Genomic DNA, 12462 nt, shown 5'->3' with positions numbered 1-12462 from the left:
GATCGCGTTTCAAAATATTGTGATGCTGGCCATCGACACGGCTCGTCGATGACTAAATTAAAATGTCAATTTCGAAAATCGAACGCCGCCGATCCTTTTTAAAGCGAGCGCCGTTCACCTGCCCGGCCAGTCACGAAGGCGCGCAGAACGTGTACCAGGCATATACCAACATTACGCGCCGCGTACATATTTATTCGTGCGGGCGATATGCCTCGTGAAACAGGCTCTTCTCGGTCCGTCGATGACCTCATTGTGAGGAAAAACTCAGCTAATAATGCTCCTTAGGGTGAATTATACTTATAATTTAATGCGACGCACCTATCTTCAGCACGATCGGTATAGGTCGTGAGGCCGTGACGTGTCGAGTGCTTCCTCGGCGAGTATAAAGGATCTGCCGGAGCAGAACATAACATATGTAATGTTCCAGCAAATGGGAGACATTTACCCGCCGGGCTACGGCTAAGATAAAGGACATATGGCGTGAAAACGTGGCAACGATCGGCTTCGGCCGTCACTGTCACTGCCGAAATTCGATAGACGGGATTATTTCGCGTGGCTTTCGCTCAATTGGTCCCGAGACTCCCGAGCACCATATGTTTGACAATAGACCACTATGGGAATTTAAACAGGAAGTTTCAATTTAGCATCAATTCATTCGGAACTACGCGGCTAGTGGGAGATACAGGATCCACATTGTATAAAGTCTTAAATTTCGTTGCGGTGTGTGTTTCACAGTTGTCTACCTGCAGTTTCTTTAGTTACCAAATGCCACGTTTTTCTCCAGATGGTCCGAGCTTATGCAAGCGGCCGAGCTTAGGAGCGTTTGTTTGTTCAAACATTACGAGACGGTACGACATTTGAAGCGGGCCGCTAAATAAAATACAAATAGCACTCGAAACCTCCAGTGTCCACAGTGCGGCCAGAGACAATTCACGCCGGCGGAATAACCGTAACTTAGGCCCAATTAAGATGTCCGTTATCCTTGGACGCGAGATAGATCTAAACAAGTAAATAAATAACAGGTAATTACAATATCGAATCACGATCCCAGCCGACTTTAAGTAGGTAATCGTCTGGAGATGAGAACGCGGCGCGCCGAAGGTTAACCAAGAACTACCTCTAATAACACACGTACGACGATTTAATAATTAATTAAAAATGAACCATTGAAAGCTTGAACCGTCCCACGCGCTCGTTAAACCATCAAGTATTCTTATCGTCGTCGCTTCTGTCAAATTTGAATACAGAATCCCGTAATTTCTTTTTTACTATTATTTACAGCGGCCGGGACGCGGCCTTCGTGGATTATTGGAATTTGAATGTTGGTAACATCGGCGGCATTGATTTATTGATGTAGGGCTGCTACTTAATGCTTTTTTACGACGTATTGATTTTACTATTGCTTACAAAATTAATGAAGTGTTGGGTCGTTATGAACCACAGTCGTAGGTTAAATATAAAGGAGTTTGAACACTTACCGGCCACGTAAAGTCGAACGGGAACACGATGGGATTGGTGAATCCTTTCACATTAAGGTTGGGCACATCCAAAGAGTTTCCTCCTAGCACTGGGGTCGTGATATCACCGAAGGTACAAGGTGATGTCGTATCGATATTCGCTTGGTAAATCTTGAGGCACACGCGGAATTTAGTCCTGCACGGCGCCAGGCAAGGCGCATCACTACTACTTGAGGAACCATCACAGCACTGGCCACTACTTAACCTACCCAACGGGTTAGTAAAACTTTTTATCCTAAGTTCGAAGAAACCAGATGTCAGCACCTGAAACAAAACATTCAATTAAAGTACGGCTCTAAATCAACTGTCCAAAAAGCAAACTCCGAGTTTCAACTAATAACGGTCGAATAACCTTTTATGGAGATTAGTAATAAAAGCAACGACGTAAATGTGTTTCCACTAGAGTCGAGTCCATTTATCAACATCGTATTGACAAGACAAACAGGGAGCCTGGTGTAAGTGATACAACTTTCGACACCCCCAAGATGTAATCCTCAAACAGATCGAGTATTTGCACAACTGGCCGTGCTGTATCGACCGGGAGACATTAACGGTTTTACTGGACACTATGTGGGTCGTTCAAAAATAGGGTTGCGAGCATGTGGGGTGACTTCACTGTGCGCGACACCCTTAACCCGATTTATATTTCGAACGCACTGCTAAGCATACGGGGGACGATTGAAAGTTCGTAGCAAGCGTTTTTGCGTTTAGAAGCAATTCAATATTATGTTGCACAGAGCAACTATAACTAATACGAGTTTGCGAAAGTAATATTTAAACATCCGTTGATAACGAAAACGCGTATTTAAAATTGTCAAATACTCGGATCCCCCACGCATTGTTTTGAACGATTTTTTTCTGCGCTGCCAGGATCAAAAATTGATGAAAAATATGTGGCTACTGATGTTGATAGATAAGCAGTCGTCAGCTAAACGACTCGAATCCCCCGAGGTTTTTTGTCAATATGAATAATAATAGCGAGTTTTTGTTCCCTCCAGGGTAGTTTAACCCTTGTATATTAATACGCACAGTTGTCGTATAAGGGCTCAGCTCTAAGGCTAATACACCAGAGAATGCGCCTAACCATGCACTAAACAGTCGTCCCATAATTATTTTGATTAGAGGCAGTCCTTAAGCGTACTTAAACTTACTTTTAATTTCATTAGAGACGGGGCTTGAATGGGAAGGAGCGTTGTTTATATGGCATCGGAAGGAAGTGGTAGATATTAAGTTATGGCGTCTCAGCGAATCACCGCCGGCTTAGTATGGGTAGTGTTGCCACTTAATAAAAACAAAAATCATTTCCTTTCGATCTAATTGATTATTTGATGGGCTACTATAAATTAGATTCATAAAATATGACTCCCGCTATTAAATGCTGTCGTGATTTGAATCTTAAATAATTAAGCTGATAATAAACTTTAAATAATCTGTCCTTAGATCGACCGTCTCGTAATTAATACTCGTATATATATAACTTTTAAGCAAATTATTAGTCATAAAAACGCCATATTTTCTCAAATTGAGTGATAAACTGCGATTCCCACGAATATCAAGCGATAATCGCTAACTTAAAGAATCTGAATGACGAACAATGGGGCATTCAGTGTTATCTCATCAGTAGGACTGTCTGTGTCAAAACTTACCCCCGGTTAAACAAATGTGGTAAAAAAGACACCAGATTTCACCAGACTTCCTGCCTGCTGGGGCTAGGGTTGGACTCAAGAAAGTGTAAAGCGAGTCGTTTTACATCTCGCTCTAACCATTCTAACTAGCTAAGGTCGACTCGCTCTTCACTCATCCACGTGGTTCTACAGGTAGGAGCGGAAAGAAAAAAATGCTCCAAAAAAAGTTACGGGCACTCTAAACATCCCCTTTTTTGTTATCGAGTTGATGTATTGTTTATAAAACGAGTTATACATAGTAGCACGGATTATGATAAATTGTGGCATAGGAACTTTGATTATCAATTTTAGTAGCCAAGTAATTTGGGCGGTGCAGATCTAAGTATATGATCTCTTTCATTCAACTACGTTGGATTTAATAGTGAGTAATTGGATGTATGACCTTTAGAGTCTGAGTTACAGTTTATGGTTTAGGTTAAACGGTAAATTAAACAATTAGGCTGGTAAAAAAGGCAACGGGACGGCGGCGAGCGCGGGCGCAGCCGCGGGCAGACCACAAACTAACAATTAAATAATGCTTACTGCTCGACTACCGAATAACTTTTATCTTATGATGTCTTCGGGCGGTTTGACACCTGCCTGATTGATGTTTTAAAATACGGCTTTTAAAGTGCTAAGCTTTATGACGTTGCCTCTATTTACCGATGTTTACCTAAATTAATTTTGAATATATTTATGTTACCTTGGTAGGCTTCGATTATGTAAGGTTTGTGTGCCACCAATCAATTAAATGCGTTCGAGATGAGTCTCATTTATTTAACATACGACTTTACATTTAATGCGTTCGACGTCAGACTCGTGAACATTAATATTCAATGTTTTTTTTTTCGAAGAAAGCAATGGCTGTAGCATTAATTGCGACGGTGTAAGACTCACAAAACCGTCTAAATTGATTTGAGTAGGTCTACCTAATAGATAGACGATCGCGCAAGAGATACCGACCGGTAACATATCGTGGTACATTAATTCTTTTTCTATTTTAATTATACCGAGTTTCTACTACCGACTAATGCGGAATTGATGTGTCAAAATGATTTAATAATACAAAATAGTTATTATGTACACTGTTCTATTACATCAGCCTGTCCATTGCGCATTGCTCAACCCCAACGAACTCGCACAAACACTTCGCTAATAGGGATTCAGTACGAGGGAGACCTAATAAGGAGTAATAATGTGAACACCATTGTATGTAAGTAAGCCAGCAGTAAACACTTTGCTCCAGACGGCAGGTTGAGCGAAGTCTAAAAATAGCTCAAATAATGAAACGCAGGGGAATGTTTTTCATCTCGGCCGTTATACACGAGCGAAATGTGTTAAAATAAACACCCAAACAGTCTTTTAATATCGCGACGATGTGGCCTCCGGTGCATCCGAATTCGCAATAATATAAATTAAGAACGGCAGTATGATTTATTTTTTTATTCGGTTATTTTTCAGTTACGCGCCACGTGTCATAAAGATGTTCAGATTAAAAATAGCTACGGTCTCGGGATAAATTAATCGCTTAATGAAAAAACATGACGATGAATGGGTGTTGTTGCTAGCGATGACCAAAGTTTCGAGAAAACTTTTGAGGCAACAATCGCACAAAGGGCGGCTTTCAGACGTCTTGCACACGGAATGTCATCTCAAATGGAACAAAACGTTAAAATCGGCGCGACAAAAGTCGCTCTTTGTTAATTTCGCAGCTGCTCGCATAAAGAAACTTAGTATGGAAGGTCGGAATTGTGAATTAGTCGGGAATCACGGAGCGTAATAGGCCCGTAGATTGCCTGGATCGTATATGGAAAGCGCATAATAAGGTATTTTGCGGTTGTTTAAGCGTGTTGTGCAAGGGAATTGAGATTTCGTGCGTTGGTGTTCGCTCGCTGCGATCGCGCGCTGTATCGCCCGATCTTCATACTCGAATTGTTATTGGGATTATACCTACGTGTGAACCGAGATTCAATACGGAACTTATATTACTTTCGTTGATTGTCCACCTTTATTATTAAATCAGTCTAGACATTCTCATGAGGAAAAATGACACGTAAGACGTAATAAATCATGTCTATACTAGGAATTCCTGGGAACTTTATACCTACATAAATAACACTTGCAACACCAATAACTCGATTACATTGGTTTAATCATACCTATTTATAGTACATATCCACATAAATTATATCGATTGCTTTGTATAGGATACGTACATATACTGGTCGTCTGTAGGAAGCATGAAGCTCAGTAAATTCAAGTTATCTAATCGAATAGGTTTAAGATTCCTTGCGATTGCCCCATCGAAATCTGCATATGAATTGGATACTAACAGATTAAGTAAATTAGTTCGGCTCCATCATAGTAATGCGCTAGTTATGAAACGCTATGCACCGGTACCTGCGCGCGTATCTCGACGTATCTCGTATGGAGAAATTTAATCATGCCCGTTCAAGTGTAACCGACGTGTACGGGGACACTAGGCAAATTTACTCTTATAATTGCTTCTTTATTTTAGAAACTTTACCCACACACAGAACAATAAAGTTTCTAAGTGTGGGACACTCGAAACGACGCAATTAATTTAAACGCCTCCGTAGTTGAGTAATTATTTCGCAGTGTGAATTTGAGCATTCATAACTGTCATTTAACAACCTTAACTTTCAACCCACATCCACAGAAGCTCGAGAGACTCATCTCTTGGCTATGGCGCTTGTGCAACCCACAGCACCGCTGGCACGTCTACTCGTTTCGGAATAATTCCCTATCCGAGGTAGCTTTTAGACAATACCATAAATTAAAATAATACTTGCGTAAAGACAATAAAGTCTTAAATCAGAAGCGTACAGTTCCAAGTATAAAATTAAAACCGTACCAAAACGCGCCGCTTAAGGATCGATGTCAATTAGTTTTCAATTTACGAATGCCATTGAGCCTTTCCAGCAATCCCTGCTAAGTAAGCTCACGGACGTCAAGTTATGCGTGTGTTTATAAATAATGCATAATATTGACTTCCCCGAGCATCCAGTTTGGCGACATTGCGTAATCTGATCAATGATCCAGGCGGCCGTGCGGCCTTTTTGCCGGGAGATCGGGAATCAATTAAGCGTCCGGTCGTACGGCAAAAAGTTTAAAGAGCTCATAATTAAAGAAATTCTGCACCTCAGTGAGTATTGGTCCGTATGTCACGCGTCACGTGCTTCTGGGAGTGGTGGTCGGGGGTGAACGATGGCGCCGTAATGAATTCTTCATTTGTCAGAGATGTCGCGCTATATAGAAGCAGACACTCGTCTATTCGGCATGCGTGGGCCCACAATTACATACCCGGCACAATGAAACCCAAACCACAGTTTCTCATAGTTAAGCTGTTAAAAACCGACGATTATACGGATTTCGTACAAGGAGGTCTCTTATAATTGAGCCGGTTCTCATAGAACAAAAACCGTTTTGGACAATGGACAAAATTATAACAGGGTTGGTCCGTTAAAGTTTCACATACTTAAATGCTTATTGCGACTAACATGACATACGGCGATTAATTGTTGTTGTGAAAACGTGTGCGACGGCCGAAATCGCGGCAGGTGGCGACTTGGCCGCTGGGAAAATTCAGAGAAACTGTACATTGTTACTAAAGTACTGCCACCCACCAGGCGCTAACCACCATATTTACGACTACGATTCGTCCATTATCCTGCAAATTTGACAGTAATAACTCGAAATTAACTATGGGAACTTTTTACATAGGTAGTTAAGTAGGTAGGAGAACCGCGAAATTATGTGCATAGTTTAGTTTTAACTAGATGTATAACGTTAGTCCTTAACGTTTGGGAGCTATAAGGAGGTCGTTAAACATCAAAGTATGATAAGAGACCTCGTGATGAACTTTCGAGTCACTCGAAGCAGTTACAATTCATTGTAAATTAAGAAAAAAGCAGATGTCGAGTCCTTTAGTCGGCCAGCACACCTGCTGGCCAGCTATGCCGCCGCCTCGCCTCGACACGGCTGAAGCGTCTTCGAAACTCTAATATACATGAGACCTTTTAGTTTACAGTGCTTGTATGTGGGTGCACCGTGCATACTGCATACATGTTGCGACTTACCGGCCAATTCGAAGTAGGCTGGGCGAATTTAATGTATATTAGTTATATCACAAATCATAACGCAATAACACGCACAGCGTTCCATGCGAGCTATGACCAGCTATGTCCTAGATATGCTTCAGGCGCCGAGCAATCACGTATACGTAGGTACATACTACATACTCACAGACTATTATACAGAAATACTCATAAAATGCAGCAATAATCTCAGCATTAAATGCAATGTCGAACAAACTTAGAAAAAGAAGTTTATGTCCATATGTAGGACAATCGACATACCTATATGATTAAACTAGTTTAAATTAACCGAGTAGAAACCTATCTACCTACTATAAAGTAATTAATTTTACATCCCGAAATTCCGTAAGCTTTTAACGAAATCGTTTCAGAACAACTTAGGTAAAATATATAATTGAAATAATATAAGCGAATAAAATTTGAGTTTGTGTACATATTAAACGGCGTTATCCTTCTATCGATGATGATTATTTACTTATTAACAATTTCACGAAATTGGAATTGCGGTTTGGGCAGACGTGTTTCCGCTGCTTCCGAGGCTGCCGGCGCGGCTCACGCGATGCCCGCGGCTCGGCTCGGCAGCCAGCTTGCACATAATGAGCCACAAAACAAAAACGCTCTTCAATCGCTTCCACTGCGGATGCTCGATACCTACATCATAAAGAATCGACTCGGTCGGGGGACAAATTACATCAATGCACGCCGTCGTCACGTAGCCAGGAGCAAACCAGTCCTCGCTCTGGACGCAAAATACCGTTTTTTTATGAAACAACGCGACTTCATTCATAATGTATAATGGCTTGAAAACTCACTCGCACGCATACACACGCAAGGCTATAAATAGACACCTAAATCTATAGAAGACGCGAGTGTGCGGCCGGACACCATAGTTAGTAATTTAACCTGCCCGTCTGGTTATAAAACGATTAAAAACTTATCCAAAATCACTATGTCGCCGGAATCGACACCTACAAACATACACGTTCTTAATCCGCGTACATGTGTGTTAGTGAAATAACGGTATATTCGCGTACATTAATAAATAAGTAGTCGTTTTGCGCGCACGCATGGGGATAGGGTCCCTCGCGAAATGTTAGCCAGCACGATGCGGGAGAATAAAAACCGACCCGACTAGGTACTTAGTTACGAGTAACTATCGATTTTTTATCGACGCCTAGCTGACATTTCGATAGGGCAAAATAAGTATTATAACTAGATAATATATGTATGTAGTAATATTTAAGATGACCTACCTAAATGCTAGCGAAATGGCAGCGAGTAGATTATTGGAAAAGTATCAAATCGTTTGGTGAATCATGTTTTTCTCTGAAGAGTCTGAAGTACCTACTTACTGAGATGTAGATGTTACTACGTCTGTTATTGTTAAATAGGTATAAATAAACACATCTGCCTGTGGGCTGCACTGTTCTAAAAGGAATTGTTAGCTTTTAGTATGAAGATTGATTATTGGTTGTTATTGTTTTCAGTCTTTTTCAAGTTGTTTACCTATCTGCTTAAAGTAACTGAATGATTACTTAATTGGTAAAGGAGTACCAAACTCTGTTTATTAGATTAAAAGTAAATTGTTTGCTATAGCGGCTGCATTCATCGTTAGTTTAATTGCTATGAAAGGTTTTTACTGGAATTTTATTACTTTGAGAATGAATGAGTATGATATGAATGCCAGGTGCGTATGAGTTATGGTAATGTTAGATAGGTAAGTAAGTAACTTTAGCAAGTGGGAGCAGCTGAATATGTTGAACTTTAGACGTGAACGACCTAGCGTAAGAAATGAATTAATTTTCACGGCCGGCTGGCGCCGCCCGAGGAGTGCAGGAAATCTAGAAACGGCTCAGGACTTCAGCCCTCAGCGCAACCTTGACCGGCCGGGGCAACGACCTCGCATTTATAGGTAAAGCAAGGAACCATGTTACTAGTGTTTTGAGGTTATGTTTTTGAGTTTTTGACAAGTTGACGACACTGGAGCCAGAATGCGCGTGCATTAGCCACGGACAATAAACGAACCAGCTTAGGCATTGTTAACTGGAGCGAACTACTAACCCTGCCTGAAATAACGCACCGTCTGGAGTTATTCCTGGCAGGGCCAGCGCTAGGTATACGGATCTTCACTCGAAGCCTCGGAATGCATCTAATTTTAAAACGAAGAGGCTCGCGTCGCGACCTAGCTGACCCCGCGCGCCGGCCGTATTAAAACCTGAACTTTCTTTATAACTATGCAACTAACTATGTTTGCTCGGTAAACGTATCGGACACACACAAGCGTCCTGGGCCGCGCGCCCGGTCACGACCGACTCCCGACTATCCAGGACGATCACCAACGTGGGAAAGTGAGTGTCGTGGCCGACGTCGCCTCCGCCGGCGTCTCATTCAGTCCGCCCTGGACTCACGTAAACAAACTCCGACTCTGTTTTGCAGAGTTTCGCACGGCCAGTGCCCGTGTCAGTACCTGGGGTAGAAACCCTAGCAGGGCAAGCAGCACCGCAGGGGCGCGCATACTGGCGCGACCGGGCCAGCGGCGCCGGAGCATGTATCGCAGGCCGGCCTAGGCCGTCGGTCAGCAAGCACGGGATTCGCAATCCATCACAGCACTGTACACTGAGTTTCACTGGGAGTCACTCACAAAGTGGTCACTTGCGAACCGGTATTCGAAACGCGCGCGTGTAGTTGCGGCGTGTAGCCGTACGGACGTGTGATCCCGGCGGCGCGTGGTAGCGGACTGAGGCGCGGCGGTCGCGGGCCGGGACACCTGGCGCGCTGCCGCCGTTGCGCCCAGAGATGGCGCTGCGCGGCGCATCTGCCGGCTCCTGCGCCCCCCGGGCCCCGCGCCCACCGTCACACGTGCCATATCCATGTAAAAAGTTTTTAGCATTAGCACATTGAAAAAACAAGCATTATTTTGAGTTAAAAAAAAAACCAACAAATGTAATGTTATTTTTATCCGTCTATAAGGTGTTCATAGAATGAACCTACCATAGGTATGTATAGTTAGGTGGAAATTATTATTATACTTGGTCAAGCAAATCTTGTCAGTAGATGAACAAGGCGGCAAATTTAAAAAATGTAGACACGAAGGGTTATCGTCCCATGGTAAATTTGAAATTCGCGCTTTTTTCTACTGACAAGATTTGCTTGTCAGTAGAACACCGTAGGTTTACATGTAGGAACACAGATACTTAATAATATCTACGATCATTTAGTAAGGGTGGTATTCCACCTGTCCAATTTCTTTGTCCAACGTCATTGCGTCTCACTCTCTCATTAAAGTAAAATGTGAGATGCAATACAAATTGGTCAAAGATATAAGGTAAAATGCTTGCGTAGTTGTATTCCTATGTGTATTCTTCTTAGATTTCAATTTTCATACTTAACAGAAGAGTGCTGTCCTGTTGTAGAACCTACTCTTACTTAGATTTCTTGGTATTTAAATCTTTTTTCATGTATGTAGGTACATACCTACCTAAATTGAAACTTAAAGGTAGTCTCTTTGATCAACTACTTCGTATAAAATAAACCTTTGCCAAGTATCCTCGCGCCGTAGTACGCTACAGCGAGCGGAGATACCCGTAGATTTGCCAAAGTTTCACGTAACGTAACTTTACCGCGCGGGCGAAAACGGCGTAAGTGATACCTCCTGCTGGTGTAGTTAGGCCTTTTTAGAAGCCGGCACGCCTGAATGGCCGAGCACAATGCAGTTGACAATAATATGACAAGTGCTACGGCGTAGCGCTTCGTAGCAAACAGTGTGAGTACGATCTCGTAGCGACATTCATATGCAAAGTGTTTATTTATTTAGTTTTTTAATGTAGTTTGCTTTTGTAGTGTTTACTGAGGCCGAAAACTACTAAGATTTAATTTCAGCCTAAATTAGTTTGAGAATGTGAAGAAAAATGGAACGTATTATTACTGTACCAATCACACATGATTACCAATTTAGCAATTTTATTGTTACATATGTTGTTGACAAAATAAGCCCAGTTACCGGGAAGACTATGGTAAACGCCCCTATAATGGACGTGGCACCAATAAACGTAAACAACAAATCGTGTAAAATAAGTATTTATCATCAATTACATTTTACCATAATTACGAGTAAGAGTCATAAAGACATATAGAATTGAATTTACAAACAAGAATTCAGCTTGCGTGCGATAAGGAAATTCAGAGGTACCGGAATGACATTGACTTGCTGGCCGAAGGATGTGTGCAGCTAGTAGTGACACGTCACACACTCGAGAATTGGAAGTTATTATTGATTAGGTAATCAAATAGTAGCCTTCAATCTTCATGCGCTGCCCCGGTGATTACAATAAAAAATATAGACAAATTCGTTAACTTCATTAAAAAAAAAAAAAAACAAAATATTACTTTGCTAATCAGCGAAAAGATAACGTAACGTGTAGTCAATCAGTGCTAACCCGTTATATTATATGTTGTACTAACTTGCGTATCGTCGGGTGACAAGCAAAAGTCACTAACTAACACCATTGAAATTATTGGACAATAAACCGTGTTACAAGTGTAATAAAGTACATTGTTACTTGAATTTTGTGATAGTATTAGTGACTTTTGCTTGTCACCCGACGGTATTTTATACATGCGATTAATGTTCCCACCCTCCCAAAGATAAATTTCCGCGTCGTCCGTCGTCAAATTCGATTTTATTAATGTACTTCAAATTTAACTTTACTTATTATATAATCAATATAAAAAATTTTTTTGAAGAAACTAAGATGACCTACCTGCAGTTTTTTTAACGACGCCAATAATCTTTAATTAAATTTTATTATATCAATAATTTGAAAGAACAGTAGCACGAACAGAGTCGAAATGGGAAAATAGCCGGAAATCCTTCCAGCTACCTGATCGTGTAATCATGTGCAATATGCTAATATCATTTTGAGACGGGTTGCCAAATCTCGCTGATATTAAGTATACACTATATTTTTTGAAAATGTCTGTCTGTGTGTTTGTATTTTCTACCAGTTTCTACTAAATATTATATTAGAGCCATTCGTTTTTTCGTTAATAAGTATGTATCTTAAATAATAGAAAAATATTATATTGGGCCAATCTTACTTACTAAGTCCCTCAGTAAGCTCAACAAGGCTTGAATTGTGGGAATTAGATACACATGGGTATACA

At 41.3% G+C, this 12462-nt stretch overlaps 1 protein-coding gene and 1 long non-coding RNA gene across 2 annotated transcripts in view; both read right to left on the bottom strand.

Moving 5' to 3' along the window:
* LOC134667149 (neurogenic locus protein delta) overlaps window positions 1–10054 on the bottom strand; it is a 32405-nt gene extending 22351 nt beyond the window's left edge. Inside the window, exons 1-2 of the mRNA XM_063524450.1 lie at window positions 9767–10054; window positions 1479–1781 (exon numbers count right to left, since the gene is read on the bottom strand). Coding sequence (XP_063380520.1) covers window positions 1479–1781; window positions 9767–9847 — 384 coding nt within the window. The 5' untranslated portion in view covers window positions 9848–10054. The remainder of the gene's footprint in view (window positions 1–1478; window positions 1782–9766) is intronic.
* The window catches only part of LOC134667791 (uncharacterized), a 537524-nt gene that overhangs the window by 94552 nt on the left and 430510 nt on the right, over window positions 1–12462 (bottom strand). The gene's annotated exons all lie outside the window — the stretch shown is intronic.

This window comes from Cydia fagiglandana, chromosome 1, assembly GCF_963556715.1.
Source record: "Cydia fagiglandana chromosome 1, ilCydFagi1.1, whole genome shotgun sequence".
In the NCBI taxonomy this organism is placed as follows: domain Eukaryota; kingdom Metazoa; phylum Arthropoda; class Insecta; order Lepidoptera; family Tortricidae; genus Cydia; species Cydia fagiglandana.
This window is presented reverse-complemented; position numbering and strand designations above follow the sequence as displayed.